Source organism: Vigna unguiculata, chromosome 3 (genome assembly GCF_004118075.2).
Source record: "Vigna unguiculata cultivar IT97K-499-35 chromosome 3, ASM411807v1, whole genome shotgun sequence".
In the NCBI taxonomy this organism is placed as follows: Eukaryota; Viridiplantae; Streptophyta; class Magnoliopsida; order Fabales; family Fabaceae; genus Vigna; species Vigna unguiculata.
This window is the reverse complement of record NC_040281.1, coordinates 10,066-31,653: the sequence shown is the minus strand read 5'-3', so window position 1 is coordinate 31,653 and position 21,588 is coordinate 10,066. Positions and strand designations below refer to the sequence as shown.

At 35.5% G+C, this 21,588-nt stretch overlaps 1 protein-coding gene across 2 annotated transcripts; it reads left to right on the top strand.

Annotated features, from left to right (window-relative positions):
• The first annotated feature begins 4,264 nt into the window (after window positions 1-4,264).
• Window positions 4,265-8,160, top strand: LOC114175810. 2 transcript variants are annotated; one of them, XM_028060617.1, is made up of 5 exons: window positions 4,265-4,787; window positions 4,902-4,951; window positions 5,038-5,125; window positions 7,320-7,436; window positions 7,861-8,160. In XM_028060617.1, exons 1-5 carry the CDS (start codon window positions 4,341-4,343, stop codon window positions 7,927-7,929), a joined length of 771 nt encoding a protein of 256 aa, XP_027916418.1. In that variant the 5' UTR covers window positions 4,265-4,340; the 3' UTR covers window positions 7,930-8,160. The 2 variants fall into 2 exon arrangements, with proteins under 2 accessions (XP_027916418.1, XP_027916420.1); XM_028060619.1 differs by lacking the exon at window positions 7,320-7,436.
• Window positions 8,161-21,588: the final 13,428 nt, after the last annotated feature.

Here is a 21,588-nt window from a genome sequence, read left to right as displayed (position 1 = left end):
TGCTTCTTTTACCGACGAATTTATCCATCGATAAATTCGTCGGTAAAAAAATTTTAAATTATCGACTGATTTTACCGACGAAATAATTCGTCGACAATACAAATTTGAGCGGGAAATTTTTTGCTCCTTTTATCGACGGATAAATTCGTCTAAATTTGTCAATAAAAAGTTTTTGAATTACCGACAGATTTTAACGACGAATTTTCTGTCAATAAATAAATCTGTCGATAATTAAAATTTGAGAATCCGTCGATAAAATTCGTTGGTAATTCAAATTTACCGACAAAAATATATTCGTCGAAAATTCCTTCGACAATTTCAATTTTTTTTTGTATTGATTTTTACTTACCAGACAATGTTAAGAAAAATATTATAATAAATTTTTAATACGTCTTATTTGCACACTTAATGCACATCAATATACTTTAGTGTTGTTGTAAAGGGGCCATGCACCCCTAGATTTTTAATCTTTTTTAAAAATTATATATAATATATATTATAGTGATAAAAATTAAATTAGGTAAATTTGTATTTCTTTTAATTTTTAAAAGAAATTGGTCATTAAAAATTAGCTATCAAGGTTTTGCTTATTAAATAAATTAGTTTTTAAATTAGTGTCAAATTAATTAGTGACCAATTATAATATTTTATTCATAATAGTGACTATTTTAGTAACCAATAATTTTTAATTTTGTAACTTGGTATCTAAATTGATTATTGGTGACTAAATATTTTTTATTTCTAAAATTGGTTTCTAATTAATGATTTTCTTGTAGTGATAAAGTTAGATATAATAAAGGATAAACAAATTTATTGAGATATTTTTTTATATTCTTTATTATTTTTTGATTTTCTCACATATTCTCACTCTCACATGTTTTCTTTTGTTTAGGAAGAAAAATATGAATTTAGATACGAAGTCATCCTTTTTATTCTTATTCTTCATATGTTTTATTCCATTATAGAAGATATAAGGATAATTTTGTTCTTGTCTGACTTGATAGTGAAATATTAGTTTAATAAATAGTATTTTTCATCTTATGAGTTTTTGTAAGATTATTTTTGTATGAATATAGAAGGAAACAAGGAAAAAATATGTCATATATGTTTTTCATTACAATTTTTTAATTGTGACTTAATTATCATATATTGTTCTTTTAATAATTACGTCTCATTTTTTTATTAGAGTTAGATAAATTATTTTTATTCTTAAACTTAGAAAAAAGGTCATAGAATCTCTCTTGTTTTCATCTTCACAGTATATTTCCTTTTTATCATTTTAAAAAAATGGACATATCTTGAAGGGTAATACTAAAATTCAATTGTTGAATTAGAAAAATCATTTTTGAATATTCAAATAATTACATGTGTAGGTGGGGTTTTCATCTTAATTACCTCTTTGAATATATATATATATATATATATATATATATATATATATATATATATATATATATATATATATATATATATATATATATATATATATATATATATATCAACTTCACTATCACAATGCAATAAGAGGTAAGCTTGTTTAAAAATGGTAAATCATATAGATGACAAAAATTTGCCAACATGAATCTTTGTTTCCATGGTATATCATGAAACAATAGTTTAGTGCAAATTTGCATGATACATCACTTTCACCCAAAGTAAACATGACAACAAGTTGATTTTGTTTCATTAAAATCAAAATCCAATTTTCACTAATATATTAACCTTTGCAAGACACCCACACTTTAAAATATGTTTAGTGTGATTCTATTTTTTTTCTTTCTTAAGTCATAAGAAATTTTATCACAAGCTTTATAAGGAGTTACGTTCAAAATATGCAAGCAGAATGTAAAGTTTCACCTTATATAATTTTAGTAAGTTATAACTTGAAGCATAACATTTACCATATCAAACAAAAGCTTTTTTTTTTCTTTCGCTACACCATTAGATTAACACTGTATGAAAATGTTACTTAGTGAATAATACCATGACTTTCACAAAAAACACTCATTTATAAACACTCATGACTAATTTGAAAATTTTAAGGATGAGGACTAATTTAATATTTTTAGATCAATGGTGTTAGTTCTCATTCTAAAAATTTTGTTCTAATTTTAAACTAATTGTAACCCAAAAATATCTAATAAAGATGTGAATTTTAATAAAAATATTATCATAACTTTTAGGCTTAATTATGTTTCGAGTCCTTGATAAATTAAGTAACTTTCAAAATTGAGTCCCTAATAAATTTTTATGGTCTATTTAGTTCTTAATATTTAAAAACTTTTCAATTAAGTCTTAAATGTGACGGTTAACTTTGTCACATGACAGTTATCTTACAAAGTCACTTTCTATAGATGTCATCACATAATATTTACTGTATTTAACAAAATTTGTTTTTAAATTTAATTAAAATGATAAAATAAAAATACAAAATTACAAATTACAAAAAATATAAAATATATAACTATAAAATTATGAAAACAAAATTACAAAATTACAAAAATTTAAAAACTGAAAAATATAAAATTAAAAATATAAAATTACAAAAAATATAAAATTAAAAAATTAAAAAATATATAATTTCATAATTACAAAATTCTAAAGTATACGATCATAGAATTATAGAATTATAATATTATAAAACAAGTTACAAAATTATAAAATTATAAAATTATAAAATTATAAAATTATAAAATTATAAAATTATAAAATTATAAAATTATAAAATTATAAAATTATAAAATTATAAAATTGTAAAATTGTGAAATTATGAAAGTACACAAATTATGAAATTGTAAATTTTTTAATTTTTAATTTTTTTTGTAAATTTATAATTTTATACTCATAATTTTATAAATTCTAAAATAATAAAATAACATATGTGGCGACACCTAAGTAATGCGACATGATAAGATAATAAATCACGTCACCTACCTAACACAGTTAATAACCACATCATCCATCTAACAAAAAAATAGTTAACTGAGAGGACTCAATTGAAAAGAAACTAGTCGTGTTGAGTATTCAATAGATCAAAAAAATTTATCAGGACTCAAATGAAAGTTTTCAAATTTATCATGGACTTCAAATATAATTAAACATAATTTTTATATAAAAATTAAATTTGGTCTCAATTTCGAGAGAGACAAAATTGTTCCATTTAAAACAATTTGAGACTAAATTGAACAAAAATAACGAACTTAGAGACCGAATGAAATATAAAACATGGACTCTAACACCCTATCGGGTTGACACATAGATAATTATTTTTTTAAAATTATAAAAAAATAAAAAAATCAAAGTAACACCTGACAATTCATTATCATTAATTATTTAAACAATTTTAACAAAAATAACATGGACTCTGAATGGAATATAAAACATGAACTCTGACACTATCGGGTTGACACATAGATAATTATTTTTTTAAAATTATAAAAAAATAAAAAAACCAAAGTAACACCTGACAATTCATTATTATTAATTATTTAAACAGTTTTAACAAAAAATATCAAATTGAATAAAATTAACGAATTGGAACATGATAAAAAAACAATATTAAAACTAAAATGATAAAACTGAAGTAAAATAGATACCAAATATATATTTTAACAAAAAAATATACCTATGTATTTATGTATTAGATAATCATGGAGAATGGAGAGTTAAACACATCATGTTTGTCAATCATATATATTCATGTATACTAATATACTAATAACCAATAATCATACAATTAACATGCACAATTAATTTCAAAATGTAAATAATTTTTTTTTGAATACAAGTATGACTAAGTGTAGTTTCTTACGCAATTAAGTAAATATGATTGCATTTTAAAAAAGTTCAAATACTTGACATATGATTAAAGTGTTTCAAAATCAATGTCATATATGCTCTAGAGATATACAAAAATAAAAAGTAAAAGTATTTTGCAATCAATTTATTAGTTTAAAAGGTGTAAATGTTAATACAGATAATAAAACAAAATCAAATTTAATAACTGGATTAGCAAACTTTAAATTTTATCTAAAATGATCCATGGCGTAGAATCGGTATACTTTACATTGACATGATTTTTGGCGCGGGTATAAATAAATGTAAATTTCAAGAAATACAGAAAAGTCAAATTCAAAAAATGATTGTAAGTAAAGCATAAAATGTGTAATTAAACTCGTATCAAAGTGAGTATAAAGTTTCTTTGAAATAATAATTTTATATGATAATATTTATATATAATTAAGTCAAATTCCGTATATCAAAATTGGAATTCATTTATTTGATACCTGATTTCCAATGTTGTAGGGGAAGAAGCAGGAGGCTTGAAGTTGAAACAATAGATGAACAGCAGTAGACACAATGTATTGCTTCGCTGTGGTCACCTGGCGCCATCCCCACCGCTGAAACGATGTCGTTTAGGTTGGCGCGTCAAAGCACAGCTGGCGGAGGAAATGGAAATTCGGGTGTGCTGCAACCGCAGCTGCCGCAGACAGGGCTCATTTCAAACCCTAGAAACCCTCTCTGGGGTCGCTCCTCCAAACGTAATCGTAAAGTCGTGCGGGTGCTTGGGGCGGTGCGGTGGGGGCCCCAACCTGGTGGTCCTGCCTGATGGCCTCATCTTTGGCCATTGCGGGACGGCTGCTCGGGCGGCGGAGCTCGTAGTCACTCTGTTTGCCGAAGCCGGCCATGACCCCAAGACTTGTTTGGACGCGCTTGCTTTAAGGAAGAGAGCGGACATTGAGTTTGCCAACCGAAATTTCACTCAAGCTGAGCTTCTGCTCTCACAGGTACACGCCGGCCAAGCAAACCATTCTTCATTCTCTATTTCACTTGAGACTTTTGAATTTAAAACGAGACACTACTCATTCTTCCTTTCCATGTTTTCAAATTAATTGATACAGGCTATATATTTAAAACCATTTGGTGGCATGCATATCATATTTAAATGCAGGTTTGCTGAACTCATTCTTTATATTAGGTTTCATCAATGTGCTTGCTTCCTTTGTTACGTTATTATGTTTGACATTTTACATTCAGGTCATTTGTAAGGCTTGAATTGGGCAACTACTCTGGTGCCCTCCAAGATGCTGAAGAGGCTTTGGCATTAGCTCCACGTTATTCTGAGGTGACTCGAATTCTTCTATTATAACAAGAAACAAAAAAAAACTTGCTTTCCAATTAGGTGTCATAGTTAAATTTACAGCTGATGTGCTGTCATTGCTAATCACATCATTAACTTTTATTTAGGAAAGACATCGCACCTGAAGTAATGAAAAATTCTGTTGAAGAAAAGTCTTTTGTAAAATAATTAAGGATATTGAGGATTTAAGATTCTAATACGATAAAACATAATATACCACTTACTCTTATCTATAAGAGATCCTAAATATACGTTATTACGTTTTTCAATTGGTGTTCCTAATTTATCTTTCTGCCTTTTTTTTTCTCCTGTCACACATTTTTAATGGTTTTTTGTGTAAAAAAATTTTATGATGAGAGACAGAACCCAATCCCTTTACAAATAAACATTCATCAAGTTAATTTTTTATTTTATTTTATTATTTCTTCTCATAACAGTAACTAATAGATATTTATATTTTATTAAATTATAATTGGTCCATCATAATATTTCAAATGAGTTACATAATGAAATTAATCAGTGAATTAATTCTAACATCTTTGCCTCACAGTTTTGATTAAAATTTATTGAAAATAACAGAACTGAATGAGTTTGATTAAATGAGAAGTGAGACTCGGAAAATTTTATTTTTTCAAGGGTCAGGCTAGGCTGCCAATTTTATAGGAGGTTTTGGTTGGTGGTCCGTAATTTTGATCCATTGGATTGATTTTATTATTGCTGGCTACACTACACTAGATTTCCCCATCCTTTCCAGCAATCCCCTATCAGTGTTCACCATTGCTGGAAATCACCTTAGAGACAACATTTTCTTCTTTCTCTCCATCTCCATTCTCCTCTATGATCTCTCCAACGCCAATGAGATCAACTTCATGAACCAGAAACTGTTCTCTTCATCTTCTCCGGGATCAATCAAAACACCATATCAACCACTGCCAACAATGGTGAGATTCTACAACCTCTCCACACCGACAACCAGCCAGCCATGAAGAAGCCATCTCTCAAGGCCAAGATGCATGCTGTTCGGACCAACTCTCTGTCTTCAACTGCTCCACAACCAAACACAACACCAACTTTGCAACATAGTAATAAAAAAAGTCTCAAATTTTCACCTTCCGAATTAAACCTAGATTTTGGGTATGCCTCTTTGCTTGAGAGATAGGTCTTGAGAGAAAAAGCAATACATGGGCATGTTTCTATTTCTTCACCCCTGTTTGATTCTGCATCTACCTATTCTCCCTTCAAATGTTTGATTTTTGATATTTTTGACATTTGCACCCATGCAAAAGGATGACTCTCGCATCGAACTCCCCTCCACCTACTTGGAAGAAGGATTATTTGTGATTCTCTTTGTAGAATTGCTGGGTGGAATGTTTGTTGTCAACGTGTTAACTATTGCAGATTCTGGATTTAGGTGGGAATTGAACCTATGGAGAAAAATATGAAAATTGGTGGTTAAAACATAATTATCAGTCTGGTTGTTTTGGAAGAACTGAATATGGTGGTTGGGATCCCCTGCGATGATGTCACAGATCATTGAGTTTCATGGGTGACAATGGTGGTGGGCATGGGGTCAAGAAGGCAGATTGTGGCAGTGAAGATGAGAGATGACACGAGTGGATTGAGCAACTGGTGGAAGGTGGAGAGAGAAAGGGTTGAGAGGATTAAATTCAGTGTGGAAGAAGCAGGATACAACTGTGAGTATTAGATGAATCCAACGCTTAATAAAATTGGTTCACCATACACTACCTAAAAAGCTGGTCCATTGTAGCCTTCCCCAATTTCTGATAAATTTTTGTAACTAAGAAAATTTGTTCAGAAGAGTACTTTAGAGTTTGTTACTGCGTGCATTTATTTTTTATTGAAATGTGCAACTCTCAAGAGGTTTCGCTTTCTCAGCATAAGCATTTTGAAAATTCCATCCTGAGTTTTTAATCAGCCATGTTTCTAGACCATTGTAGGTAAACCTTTTCATATGCACTCTTCCCCACATTAGGCAGTTGGTGAAAACTACTACCTTCTGAGCGTTACTGAAATCTCATGATAAAATATCACAACTAGATCTTTTTGTCTTGATCTGACCTCGATGTAATTTGCCTATCACCAGTGTGCCTATTTTTCACTTGTTATTTGCTGTGCCTATTTTTCACTTGTATTATATTGTCATTTTTTATCTATGCAGGCTTGTATCTGCCAAGGTGACGCCTTCTTGGCATTAAACAAATTTGATTTGGCAGAACAGTCATATTTAACAGCTTTAGATATTGAACCTTCGATTCGTCATTCTAAATCATTCAAGGTGGTGTTCAATGATTTGCTATACGTATAACATATGTATTTCTTTTTGCATAAATAAACATTTGTGGTATTCGGGAAGGAAGATGCAACACAACACAACTGATAACTGAGAACAATGATTGTTTTTCCCGTGGATTTTGTGAGCTATTTCAAACATTAATCTAAATAATAGAAGAAATCCTAGAAAGAAATGAAAGAATATTCACTTCTGGATTGATAGCCTCTCAAGAATTTTATATATGAGAAAAAAATCGTATTTTAATGACATAATTATTAAAAGGTTGTTCTATCTTGTACTGTTTTTGGGAACAGTATTAATGGTCTGTGCTGTACGTTCTCTTCTTTCTACTGTCTTTTCTGATATCGTTGTATTGTTTATTTCTATTGTGTTCGCCTGTTTATGATTTGCATTTTTGTTTAACCAGGCTCGGGTAACAGAACTTCAGGAAAAACTTGCTGCTGTCAACAAACACACCGTGAGATCTGGCTTGTAAGTAAAAGTCCAGTTAAATCAATGACAGTGATGTCAGAAGGAATAAATTTTAACCTACAGTTTCCGGGCATTTAAATGCCGTTTGCGTTGTATTTTTAATTTCCAGTCTCAAATGTGATATTTATGATTGTTATAATATCTTGTACACTAAACATTAACTATGTGCTATGTATCATTTCTAAATCTGCATTTAGAAAACAAATATTATTGGACCAATAATTTTGTAATTTTATATTTTGCTACATTTTATTATATATATATATAATATAAATAAATAAAATATATAAATAAAATAACTGTGAATTAATGGTCGTTATATAATTTAATATTATTTATGTAAATATTTTGTATTAATTATTTAATTTGTATCTTTATGAGTTATAAAACAGAAAAGTTGATCTCTATTCTCTTATTCCCAATTCTTTCTTCTATTTTTTGTTTTTTTATCTGTTATTACCTTTATTTTATAATAATAAATTTCTTATGTAACATATTTCTTATATCTATCATATATCTTATATCTTTTATATTTTCACAATACCTAAAAATTTTCAACACTCATAATATTTTATATTGTAATTATATGATCCTAATATTTCATATTGTAATATGATTCTTAATATTTGATAAGTTCGCATCCCAATTAAGTTTCCATTAAATTCTCAAGGTCCAAATGCGAATTTAAGTGAATGTTTACTATAACATTATTAGCTTTACTATATAACATGATGTTTTTGCATTAAATTCTCAAGGTCAAAATGCGAATTTAAGTGAATGTTTACTATAACATTATTAGCTTTATTATATATACACGATGTATCAACTCGATGCTCTAACCGACTGAATGCTAGAGCATTTATCACATTCAAGTAACTCTATATATAAACGTATTGATATGAATATCAATTTAATATTTCATTTAATCATCGAGAAAGTAAAATATTATTTTAAGTCGTGATCATAATTACAGTTAGTATTCAATATTATTTTGCATCGTTAATTATAAATTATTTTGCATAGTTAATTATAAATTCAAAGATTTTTTTAAGACATATACTTCACTATCATTATTCAAAAGTTAAAATAAGATAACTTATTTTTATTTTAACAAATATACCTACATACCAGATAGTCTTCTAGATTCTAGCTCCTGAGGTATGGGCTCACCCCTCTTTCGTTTAGGAGGAATTCTTGTCGTGTGCACTATTGTGTTCCATTTATCCTGTGCATATCAAATTAGAATTACATTAAATTATAATTAATAAAAATTGTGGTAAGAAAAAACAAAACAAAGATCTATCATACCTTTAGATCTCCAGGAGTCCAGTGGTCTGCATCCGAGAAAGCTCGTAGCTTAACCTCGCGCCACCTTCATGATGGTATAAATGTTATTAGAAAGTCAGTTATCCACATACAGGTAAACTGATACTGATAGTATTGATAACATCATACCTCCCAAATCCAAGTAATTCAACCGTGCACACAAGAGCTTCTACCTCAACCATGGAGAATGGTGTATTGGTTCGACGTTGTCCAATTGTAAGACTTGAAGGACCCTCTTATTCTTGGGTTGAAGGAATAAGCACTAAGACACTTTCAGTTTGATGCCCTTCATTGCAGATTTTCTCAATTTATTCAATGAGTTCTGCTACATGTCGTTTCATGGTTTCACCCGCTTAGAGTTACCAATTATGGTGTATGCTGTGCAAATAAATTTGCTAAGTAAAAACTTTAGTAGCTTTGCAATTAAGCATGACTTATTTATAACATGTAATCATGTCATTAACATGATAACATGCAAGATGCATGACATTAATTTAATAATAGAGTAATTTAACATGTAAATCTAATAATTATTTTAATTTATCCAATTAAAGATGTTAATTGATAAATTAGAAACTTAAAAATACTTAGACAATTAAATATGCTCTAAATATTTATTTATTAGTATATGTACAAATAAATAAATAAATAAATATATATATATATATATATATATATATATATATATCGAGTTTCGGATTTCGGGTTACCAGTGTCTGGTTTTGGGTTTGGGGTTTCGAGTTTCGGGTTTCGGGTTTCGGGTTTTGGGTTTGGGGTTTGAGGTTTCGAGTTTGGGGTTTCGGGTTTAGGGTTTGGGGTTTCAGATTTCGGGTTACGGGTTTCCAGTTTAGGGTTTCGAGTTACAAGTTTCCGATTTCGGGATTCGTGTTTCGGGTTTGGGGTTTGGAGTTTCGGGTTTTGGGTTTCGGGTTACGGTTTTTGGGTTTCGGGTTTGGGGTTTCGAGTTTGGGGTTTCAGGTTTAGGGTTTCGGGTTTCGGGTTTCAGGTTATGGGTTTCGAGTTACGGGTTACGGGTTTCGAGTTTGTGGTTTGGGGTTTAGGGTTTGGGGTTTCAGATTTCGGGTTACAGGTTTCGGGTTATGGGTTTCGGGTAACAGATTTTGTGTTACAGGTTTTCAATTTAGGGTTTTGAGTTACAAGTTTCCGGTTTCGAGATTCGTGTTTTGGGATTGGGGTTTGGAGTTTCGCGTTTCGGATTACGGGTTTTGGATTTCGGGTTTGGGATTTCGAGTTTGGGGTTTAGGGTTTCGAGTTTCGGGTTTCGGGTTACATTTCTCTAGTTTTGGGTTTTGATTTTTGGGTTTGGGGTTTCGGGTTTCAGGTTATAGGTTTTGGATTTCGGGTTTAGGGTTTGGAATTTCGGGTATCGGGTTTGGGTTTGGGGTTTAGGGTTTCGAATTTGGTGTTTCGGGTTTGATGTTTAGGGTTTGGGGTTTCGGGTTTCGGGTTACGTGTTTCGGGTTACAATTTCCGATTTAGGGTTTCGAGTTACAAGTTTCTGGTTTCAGGATTCGTGTTTCGGGTTTGGAGTTTGGGGTTTCGGGTTTGGGGTTCCAGATTTAGGGTTTCGGGTGTCAGATTTCGGGTTACGGGTTTCGGGTTACGGGTTACGGGTTTTGGGTTACAGGTTTCTGGTTTAGGGTTTCGAGTTATAAAGTTCCGGTTTTAGGATTCGTGTTTTGGGTTTGGGGTTTGGAGTTTCGGGTTTCAGGTTTCAAGTTATGGGTTTTGGGTTTTAGGTCTGGGGTTTGGGGTTTAGAGTTTGGAGTTTCGAGTTTCAGGTTATGGGTTTCGAGTTTCAGGTTACGAGTTTCGAGTTTGTGGTTTGAGGTTTTGTGTTTCGGGTTTCGGGTTTCGAATTTCAGATTTCGGGTTTTAGGTTTGAGGTTTCGGGTTTGGGGCTTCGGGTTACGGGTTTCGGGTTACGAGTTTCGGGTTACGGTTTTCCGGTTTAGGGTTTCGGGTTAAATGTTTCCGGTTTTAGGTTTCAGGATTTGTGTTTCGGGTTTCGGGTTGGGTACAAGTGTTCGGTTTCGGGTTTGGGGTTTTGGGTTTTGGGTTTCGAGTTTCGGGTTACGGGTTTGGGGTTTGGGGTTTCGAGTTTGGGGTTTCGGGTTTAGGGTTTGGGGTTACGGGTTTCAGGTTACGGGTTTTGGGTAACGGATTTCGGGTTACAGGTTTCCGGTTTAGGGTTTCGAGTTACAAGTTTCCTGTTTCGGGATTCGTGTTTCAGGTTTGGGGTTTGGAGTTTCGCGTTTCGGGTTACGGTTTTTGGATTTCGGGTTTGGGGTTTCGAGTTTGGGATTTAGGGTTTGAGGTTTCGGGTTTCAGGTTATGGGTTTCGGGTTACGAGTTTTGGGTTACGGGTTTCGAGTTTGTGGTTTGGGGTTTAATGTTTCGGGTTTTGGGTTTCGAATTTCAGGTTTCAGGTTTAAGGTTTCGGGTTTCGGGTTTTGGGCTTCAGGTTACGGGTTTCGTATTTTGGGTTTCAGGTGTCGGATTTCGGGTTTCAAGTTTGAGGTTTCGGGTTTCAGGATTGGGGTTTCATGTTACGGGTTTCGGGTTACGATTTTCCAGTTTCGGGTTTTGAGTTTCGGGTTACGGGTTTCGGGTTTGAGGTTACGAGTTTTGGGTTTCAGGTTTAGGGTTTGAAATTTCGGGTATCGGGTATCAAGTTTGGGGTTTGGGGTTTCGAATTTGGGGTTTCGGGTTTCAAATTTGATGTTTGGGGTTTCGGGTTTCAGGTTACGGGTTTCTGGTTACGACTTTCCGATTTAGGGTTTCAGGTTAAATGTTTTAGGTTTCGGATTTTGGGATTTGTGTTTCGGGTTTCAGGTTTCGGGTTTCAGGTTTCGAGTTACAAGTGTCCGATTTCGGGTTTAAGGTTTGGAGATTCGGGTTTCGGGTTTCAGGCTTTTGGTTTAGGGTTTGGGGTTTCGAGTTTGGAGTTCAGGTTTCAGGTTTCGGGTTTGGGGCTTCGGGTTACGGGTTTCGGGTTACGGTTTTCCAGTTTCGGGTGTGGGGTTTGGGGTTTGGGGTTTCGGGTTTCAGTTACGGGTTTTGGCTTTTGGGTTTAGTGTTTGGAATTTCAAGTATCGAGTTTGGGGTTTAGGGTTTCTAATTTGGGGTTTCGGGTTTCAGGTTACGGGTTTCAGGTTACGGCTTTCCGGATTAAGGTTTCGTGTTTCCGGATTTTTGTTTCGGGTTTCGTTTTACGGGTCTCCAGTTTCGGGTTTTGGATTTCGTGTTTGGGGTTTTGAGTTTCAGGTTTTGGGTTTCGGGTTTAGGGTTTGGGTTTGGGGTTTGGGGTTTGGGGTTTGGAATTTGGGGTTTGGGGTTTGGAGTTTTGGGTTACGTTTTTCGGGTACAGTTTCCGATTTAGGGTTTCGAGTTACAAGTTTCTGGTTTCGGGATTCGTGTTTCGGGTTTGGGGTTTGGAGTTTGTAGTTTCGGGTTTGAGGTTTCGGGTTTGGGGTATCAGATTTAGGGTTTCAGGTATCAGATTTTGGGTTATGGGTTTCGGGTTACGGGTTTTGGGTTACAGGTTGTCGGTTTAGGGTTTGGAGTTATAAAGTTCCGGTTTCAGGATTCGTGTTTTGGGTTTGGGGTTTGGAGTTTCGGGTTTCAGGTTTCGGGTTACGAGTTTCGAGTTTGTGGTTTGAGGTTTCATGTTTCGGGTTTCGGGTTTTGAATTTCGGATTTCGGATTTCAGGTTTGAGATTTCGGGTTTGGGGCTTCGGTTTAGGGTTTCAGGTTAAATGTTTCCGGTTTTGGGTTTCAAGATTTGTGTTTCGGGTTTTGGGTTTCGGGTAGAAGTGTTCGGTTTCGGATTTGGGGTTTTGAGTTTCGGGTTTCAGGTTTCGGGTTTCGGGTTACGGGTTTGGGGTTTGGGGTTTGGGGTTTCGAGTTTGGGTTTTCAGGTTTAGGGTTTAGGGTTTCCAATTTCGGGTTACGGGTTTCGAGTTTGTTGTTTGGGGTTTGGGGTTTCTGGTTTCAGATTTAAGGTTTAAGGTTTCGGATTTTGGGTTTTGGGCTTTAGGTTACGAGTTTCGTGTTTTGGGTTTCGGGTGTCGGATTTCGGATTTCAGGTTTGAGGTTTCGAGTTTCAGGATTGGGGCTTCAGGTTACGGGTTTCGGGTTACGGTTTTCCAGTTTTGGGTTTCGGGTTTAGGGTATGAAATTTCGGGTATCAGATTTGGGGTTTGGGGTTTCGAATTTGGGGTTTCAGGTTTGAATTTGATGTTTGGGGTTTTGGGTTTCAGGTTACGGGTTTCTGGTTACGACTTTTCGATTTAGGGTTTCAGGTTAAATGTTTTCGGTTTCGGATTTCGGGATTTGTGTTTTGGGTTTCAGGTTTCGGGTTACGAGTGTCCGGTTTCGGGTTTAAGGTTTCGAGATTCGGGTCTCGGTTTTCAGGCTTTGGGTTTAGGGTTTGGGGTTTCGAGTTTGGGGTTTAGGGTTTGTGGTTTTGAATTTCGGGTTACAGGTTTCGGGTTTCGGGTTACGGGCTACAGGTTTTGGGTTACAGGTTTTCGGTTTAGGGTTTCGAGTTACAAGTTTCGGGTTATGGTTTTCCAATTTCGGGTTTGGGGTTTGGAGTTTCGGGTTACGAGTTTTGGGTTTCGAGTTTGGGGTTTCGAGTTTGGGGTTTCGGGTTTAGGGTTTGGGGTTTCGGCTTTCAGGTAGTGGGTTTTGGGTTACGGGTTTCAAGTTTGTGGTTTTGGGTTTCGGGTTTCGGATTTTGGGTTTCAGGTTTTAGGTTTGAGATTTTGGGTTTCGAGTTTGGGGCTTCGGGTTACGAGTTTCGCTTTATAGTTTTCCAGTTTCGGGTTTGGGTTTTCGAGATTGGGGTTTGGGGTTTCGAATTTGAGGTTTCAGGTTTGGGGTTTCTGGTTTCAGGTTTCGGGTTACGGGTTTCTGATTTAAGGTTTCGAGTTACAGGTTTCCGATTTCAGGATTCGTGTTTTGGGTTTGGGGTTTGGGGTTTGGAGTTTCGAGTTTAGGGTTTCAGGTTTAAGGTTTAGGGTTTAGGGTTTCGGGTTTCATGTTATGGGTTTCGGGTTACGGGTTTCGAGTTTGTGGTTTGGTGTTTCGTGTTTCGGGTTTCAGGTTTCGGGTTTCGGGTTTGGGGCTTCGGGTTACGGGTTTCGGGTTACGATTTTCCAGTTTTGGGTTTCGAGTTTCGGGTTTGGGGTTTCAGGTTTGGGGTTTGGGGTTTGGGGTTTCGGGTTTGAGGTTTCGGGTTTGGGGTTTCGGTTTTCAGTTACGGGTTTTGGGTTTTGGGTTTCGGGTTTAGTGTTTGGAATTTCGGGTATCGGGTTTGGGGTTTAGGGTTTCTAATTTGGGGTTTCGGGTTTCAGGTTACGGCTTTCCGGATTAAGGTTTCGTGTTTCAGGATTTGTGTTTCGGGTTTCGTGTTACGAGTCTCTAGTTTCGGGTTTTGGGTTTCATGTTTGGGGTTTCGAGTTTCAGGTTTTGGGTTTCGGGTTTAGGGTTTGGGTTTGGGGTTTGGGTTTGAGGTTTGGGGTTTGGAGTTTCGGGTTACGTGTTTCAGGTTACATTTTCCGATTTAGGGTTTCGAGTTACAAGTTTCTGGTTTCGGGATTCGTGTTTCGGGTTTGGGGTTTCGAGTTTGGGGTTTCGGGTTTGGGGTATCAGATTTAGGGTTTCGGGTTTCAGATTTTGGGGTACGGGTTTCAGGTTACGGGTTACGGGTTTTGGGTTACAGGTTTTCGGTTTAGGGTTTGGAGTTATAAAGTTCCGGTTTCAAGATTCATGTTTTGGGTTGGAGTTTGTACTTTCGGGTTTCAGGTTTCGGGTTACGGGTTTTGGGTTTTAGGTTTGGGGTTTAGGGTTTGGGGTTTCGAGTTTCAGGTTATGGGTTTCGGGTTACGGGTTTTGAGTTTGCGGTTTGAGGTATCGTGTTTCGGGTTTCGGGTTTCAGGTTTGAGGTTTCGAGTTTGGGGCTTCGAGTTACGGGTTTCGGGTTACGGTTTTTCGGTTTAGGGTTTCAGGTTAAATGTTTCCGGTTTTGGGTTTCAGGATTTGTGTTTCGGGTTTCGGATTTCGGGTACAAGTGTCCGGTTTCGGGTTTGGGGTTTTGAGTTTCGTGTTTCGGGTTTCGGGTTATGGTTTTTGGGTTTGGGGTTTGGGGTTTTGAGTTTGGGGTTTCGGGTTTAGGGTTTGGGGTTTTATATTTCGGGTTACGAGTTTCGCGTTACGGGTTTCGGGTAACGAATTTTGAGTTACAGGTTTCCGGTTTAGGGTTTCGAGTTACAAGTTTCATGTTTTGAGATTCGTGTTTCGGGTTTGGGGTTTGGAGTTTCGCGTTTCGGGTTATGCTTTTTGGATTTCGGGTTTGGGGTTTCGAGTTTGGGGTTTAGGGTTTGAGGTTTCGGGTTTCAGGTTTCAGGTTATGGGTTTCGGGTTACGAGTTTCGGGTTACGGGTTTCGAGTTTGTTGTTTGGGGTTTGGGGTTTCAGGTTTCGGATTTCAGGTTTAAGGTTTCGGGTTTCAGGTTTTGGGCTTCAGGTTACGGGTTTCGTGTTTTGGGTTTCGGGTGTCGAATTTCGGGTTTCAAGTTTGAGGTTTCGAGTTTCAGGATTGGGGCTTCAGTTTACGGGTTTCGGGTTATGGTTTTCCAGTTTCGGGTTTTGAGTTTCGGGTTTGAGTTTCGGGTTTCAGGTTTAGGGTTTGAAATTTCGGGTATCGGGTTTGGGGTTTGGGGTTTGGGGTTTGGGGTTATGAATTCGGGGTTTCGGGTTTCGAATTTGATGTTCGATGTTTCGGATTTCTGGTTACGTGTTTCGGGTTACGACTTTCTGATTTAGGGTTTCAGGTTAAATGTTTTCGGTTTCGGATTTCAGGATTTGTGTTTCGGGTTTCGGGTTACGAGTGTCCGGTTTCGGGTTTAAGGTTTTGATATTCGGGTTTCGGGTTTCAGGCTTTGGGTTTGGGGTTTGGGGTTTCGAATTTGGGGTTTAGGGTTTGGAGTTTCGAATTTCGGGTTACAGGTTTCGTGTTACGGGTTTCGGGTTTTGAGTTACGGGTTACGGGTTTCGGGTTACAGGTTTCCGGTTTAGGGTTTCGAGTTACAAGTTTCCGTTTTCGGGATTCGTGTTTTGGGTTTGGGGTTTCGGGTTACGGATTTCGGGTTACGGTTTTTCGGTTTAGGGTTTCAGGTTAAATGTTTCCAGTTTTGGGTTTCAGGATTTGTGTTTCGGGTTTCGGGTTTCGGGTTTGGGGTTTTGAGTTTCGTGTTTCGGGTTACGGTTTTTGGGTTTGGGGTTTGGGGTTTCGTGTTTGGGATTTCGGGTTTAGGGTTTGGGGTTTTAGATATCGGGTTACGAGTTTCGGGTTATGGGTTTCGGGTAACGGATTTTGTGTTACAGGTTTCCAGTTTTGGGTTTCGAGTTACAAGTTTCCTGTTTCGTGATTCGTGTTTCGGGTTTGGGGTTTAGAGTTTCGCGTTTCGGGTTACGCTTTTTGGATTTCGGGTTTAGGGTTTCAAGTTTGGGGTTTAGGGTTTGAGGTTTCGGGTTTGAGGTTATGGGTTTCGGGTTACGAGTTTCGGGTTACGGGTTTCGAGTTTGTTGTTTGGGGTTTCGGGTTTCGGATTTCAGGTTTAAGGTTTCGAGTTTCGGGTTTTGGGCTTCAGGTTACGGGTTTCGTGTTTTGGATTTTGGGTGTCGGATTTCGGGTTTCAGGTTTTAGGTTTCGAGTTTCAGGATTGGGGCTTCAGGTTACGGGTTTCGGGTTACGGTTTTCCAGTTTCGGGTTACGGGTTTTGGGTTTAGAGTTTGAAATTTTGGGTATCAAGTTTTAGGTTTGGGGTTTGGGGTTTCGGGTTTCGAATTTGATGTCCGGGGTTTCGGGTTTCAGGTTACGGGTTTTGGGTTACAACTTTCTGATTTAGGGTTTCAGGTTAAATGTTTTCGGTTTCGGATTTCAGGATTTTTGTTTCGGGTTTCGGGTTACGAGTGTCCGGTTTCGGGTTTAAGGTTTTGATATTCGGGTTTCGGGTTTCAGGCTTTGGGTTTGGGGTTTAGAGTTTGGGGTTTCGAATTTCGGGTTACAGGTTTCGGGTTTCGGGTTTCAGGTTACGAGTTTCGGGTTATAGGTTTCCGGTTTAGGGTTTCGAGTTACAAGTTTCCGTTTTTGGGATTCGTGTTTTGGGTTTGGGGTTTCGGGTTACGGGTTTCGGGTTACGGTGTTTCGGTTTAGGGTTTCAGGTTAAATGTTTCCGGTTTTGGGTTTCAGGATTTGTGTTTCGGGTTTCGGGTACAAGTGTCCGGTTTCGGGTTTGGGGTTTTGAGTTTCGTGTTTCGGGTTTTGGGTTACGATTTTTGGGTTTGGGGTTTGGGGTTTCAAGTTTGGGATTTCGAGTTTAGGGTTTGGGGTTTCAGATTTCGGGTTACGGGTTTCGGGTAACAGATTTTGGGTTACAGGTTTTCGGTTTAGGGTTTCGAGCTACAAGTTTCCCTATTTCGGGATTCGTGTTTCGGGTTTGGGTTTTGGAGTTTCGCGTTTCGGGTTACACTTTTTGGATTTCGGGTTTGGGATTTCGAGTTTGGGGTTTAGGGTTTGAGGTTTCGGGTTACGAGTTTCGGGTTATGGGTTTCGAGTTTGTTGTTTGGGGTTTCGGGTTTCGGGTTTCAGATTTCAGGTTTATGATTTCGGGTTTTGGGCTTCAGGTTACGTGTTTCGTGTTTTGGGTTTCGGGTGTCGAATTTCGGGTTTCAGGTTTGAGGTTTCGAGTTTCAGGATTGGGGCTTCAGATTACGGATTTCGGGTTACGGTTTTCTATTTTCGGGTTTCGAGTTTCGGGTTTGAGTTTCGGGTTACAGGTTTCAGGTTTCGGGTTTAGGGTTTGAAATTTCGGGTATCGGGTTTGGGGTTTGGGGTTTGGGGTTTCGAATTTGGGGTTTGGGGTTTCGAATTTGATGTTCGGAGTTTCGGGTTTCAGGTTACGGGTTTCGGGTTACGGCTTTTCGATTTAGGGTTTCAGGTTAAATGTTTTCGGTTTCGGATTTCGGGATTTGTGTTTCGGGTTACGAGTGTCCGGTTTCGGGTTTAAGGTTTTGATATTCGGGTTTCAGGCTTTGGGTTTGGGGTTTGGGGTTTCGAATTTGGGGTTTAGGTTTTGGGGTTTCGAATTTCGGGTTACAGGTTTCGAGTTACGGGTTTCGGGTTTCAGGTTACGGGTTACGGGTTTCAGGTTTCCGGTTTAGGGTTTCGAGTTACAAGTTTCCATTTTCGGGATTCGTGTTTTGGGTTTGGGGTTTCGGGTTACGGGTTTTGGGTTTTAGGTTTGGGGTTTAGGGTTTGGGGTTTCGAGTTTCAGGTTATGGGTTTCGTGTTTCGGGTTTCGGGTTTTGAATTTTGGATTTCGGGTTTCAGGTTTGAGGTTTCGGGTTTCAGGTTTGAGGTTTCGGGTTTGGGGCTTCGGGTTACGAGTTTCGGGTTACAGTTTTTCGGTTTAGGGTTTCAGGTTAAATGTTTCCGGTTTTGGGTTTCAGGATTTGTGTTTCGGGTTTCGGGTTTCGGGTAGAAGTGTCCGGTTTCGGGTTTGGGGTTTCGAGTTTCGGGTTTCAGGTTTCGGGTTACGGTTTTTGGGTTAGGGGTTTGGGGTTTCGAGTTTGGGGTTTGGGGTTTAGGGTTTGGGGTTTCAGATTTCGGGTTATCAGTTTCGGGTTACGGGTTTCGGGTAACGGATTTTGGGTTACAGGTTTCCGGTTTAGGGTTTTTTTCCTCTTTGTATTATTCATAACTCCACTAGTTCTTCCTAAGTCTCTAAAAGCCATGACTTATCTGATTTTGGTAACAATGAGACAAAAGTAATTTCTTTTTCATATCCATTATTCAAAATAAATATGTGTATGAAATAAAGTTTTGTTGTCTTTCAATCTTGTTTTACACCTTTTAAGAAAATGAAAAATAATTTTTTGACAAATTTTTTTACAAACTTGACAAAGTTTTTATATGTAAAATTTAGTTGATTAATTTTTTATTTTTAATCAAAATAAAATAATAAAATAGTACTTTTTTTTATCCTTTTAAAAATAAAGTAGTTTGTCAAAATTGTTAAAATTTTATTCGTGAAAATATCATACCCTAAGAAAATTTCAATCTTTTTCATGTATTATATCGTGAAATAAAATTCATGAGTAAAATTACACAAAATTATTTACTATTATATGATTTATATTCAATTACTTTATATTATGACTATTTCTCTCCCTCCATCTCACTTTTAGAATTACATTATGAAATCATTTCATATATGATTTAAAATAATCTATCTCAATCATCTCCAACTTTCATTTTTTATGTTTCTATTTATAAGATAATTTTAAAAATCAAAACATAATTAGTTAAAAAATTTAAATACTACAATTCATAATTACATAACCCTTGACAGTTTTGCTATGCACACCAGTAGATATTGATTTGATTCTTACAAATTTTGTTTATGAAATATAAGATTGATACCCAGAGCCACAATAGCCTTGATAACTAAAAGTTCTATTAATAAAAAAAGTTTTGATTACACATCACAATATTCATAAGTTTAAAGCACTCAGCTAATGCTTATATCAAATATAATAACACCTCCATCTAAATACCTGCAAAAACATATTCATAAAATACATCATATTTAGATAAAGGTCAGAACAAAAATACAAAAACTGATTGTCACCGTTAGTCCCTTAACATCAATGAACATTTTTAAAAGAGTATGTATTATTAAGTCTATATATTCACAATGATAGAACAGACTGACGACAAATAAAGTAATCGTCCAAAGTTCTCCATAGTTGATAAGAACTACATTTTATCACATTCAAGTAACTCTTTATATAAAGGTATGGATATGAAAATCAATTTAAGATTTCATTTAATCCTCAAGAGAGTTAAATATTATTTTAAGTCGTGATCATAATTACAGTTAGTATTCAATATTATTTTGCATGGTTAGTTAGAAATTATTTTTCATAATTAATTATAAATGCAAAGCAATTTTTAAGACAGATATTTCACTATCATTATTTAAAAGTTAGAATAAGATAAATATTTTTTATTTTAATAAAAATACCTACATACCAGGCAGTCTTCTAGATTCTATCCATATAGACTTTATCTAAGAGTATGAGCAATTAAGACTCTATCCAAGAGCTCGTGAGGTATGGGCTCACCCCTCCTTCGTTCAGGGGGAATTCTTGTCGTGTGCCCTAATGTGTTCCATTTATCCTATGCATATCAAATTAGATTTACATTAAATTAGAATTAATAAAAATTGTACTAAGAAAAAACAAAACAAAGATCTATCATACCTTTAGATCTCCAAGAGTTCTCTGGTCTGCATCTGAGAAAGATCGTAGCTTAACCTCGCACCACCTTCATGATGGTATAAATGTTATTAGAAAGTAAGTTCTCCACATACAGGAAAACTGATACTGATATTATTGATAACATCATACCTCTCAACTCCAAGTAATTCAATGCGCACCGAGACACTTTTAGTTTGATGCCCTTCATTGCAGAGTTTCTCAATTTTGTCAATTAGTTCTGCTACATGTGGTTTCATGGTACCGCCCGGTTAGAGTTGCCAATTATGGTGTATGCTGTGCAAATAAAATTGCTAAGTAAAAATTGTAGTAGCTTTGCAATTAAGCATGACTTATTTATAACATGTAATCATGTCATTAACATGATAACATGCAAGATGCATGACATTAATTTAATAATAGAGTAATTTAACATGTAAATCTAATAATTATTTTAATTTATCCAATTAAAGATATTAATTGATAAATTAGAAGCTTAAAAAATACTTAGACAATTAAATATGATCTAAATATTTATTTATAAGTATATGTATCAAAACATATATATATATATATATATATATATATATATATATATATTATATAAACAAAATTTATATAAAAATTTGAAAGTAATCTAAAAGAATAAAAATATTAAAAAATTTTAAAAAAATGGTGGGTCAGCTCGCTAGCCCGTCCTATGGCGCGGAAAGCTACATATTCTAACCCATTTTCCATTGGCAAACAAGCTTGGTACAATTAATTTTTGGCAACTGAAGAATAGAACGAGTTAAATTGGGTTGGATAGTCAAAACAAGATAGATAAACCCGTTTTGTCACCCTTAATTTTTTTTCTCTTTGTATTATTCATAACTCCACTAGTTCTTCCTAAGTCTCTAAAAGCCATGACTTATTTGATTTTGGTAACAATGAGACAAAAATAATTTCTTTTTCATATCCATTATTCAAAATAAATATGTGTATGAAAT

Coding starts and splice junctions, on each gene's coding strand:
- LOC114175810 (XM_028060617.1), top strand. CDS start 4,341: ATGAACAGCAGTAGACACAATGTATTGCTTCGCTGTGGTCACCTGGCG. Junction 4,788..4,901: donor CTGAGCTTCTGCTCTCACAG/GTACACGCCGGC, acceptor TAATTGATACAG/GCTATATATTTAAAACCATT. Junction 5,126..7,319: donor TAGCTCCACGTTATTCTGAG/GTGACTCGAATT, acceptor TTATCTATGCAG/GCTTGTATCTGCCAAGGTGA.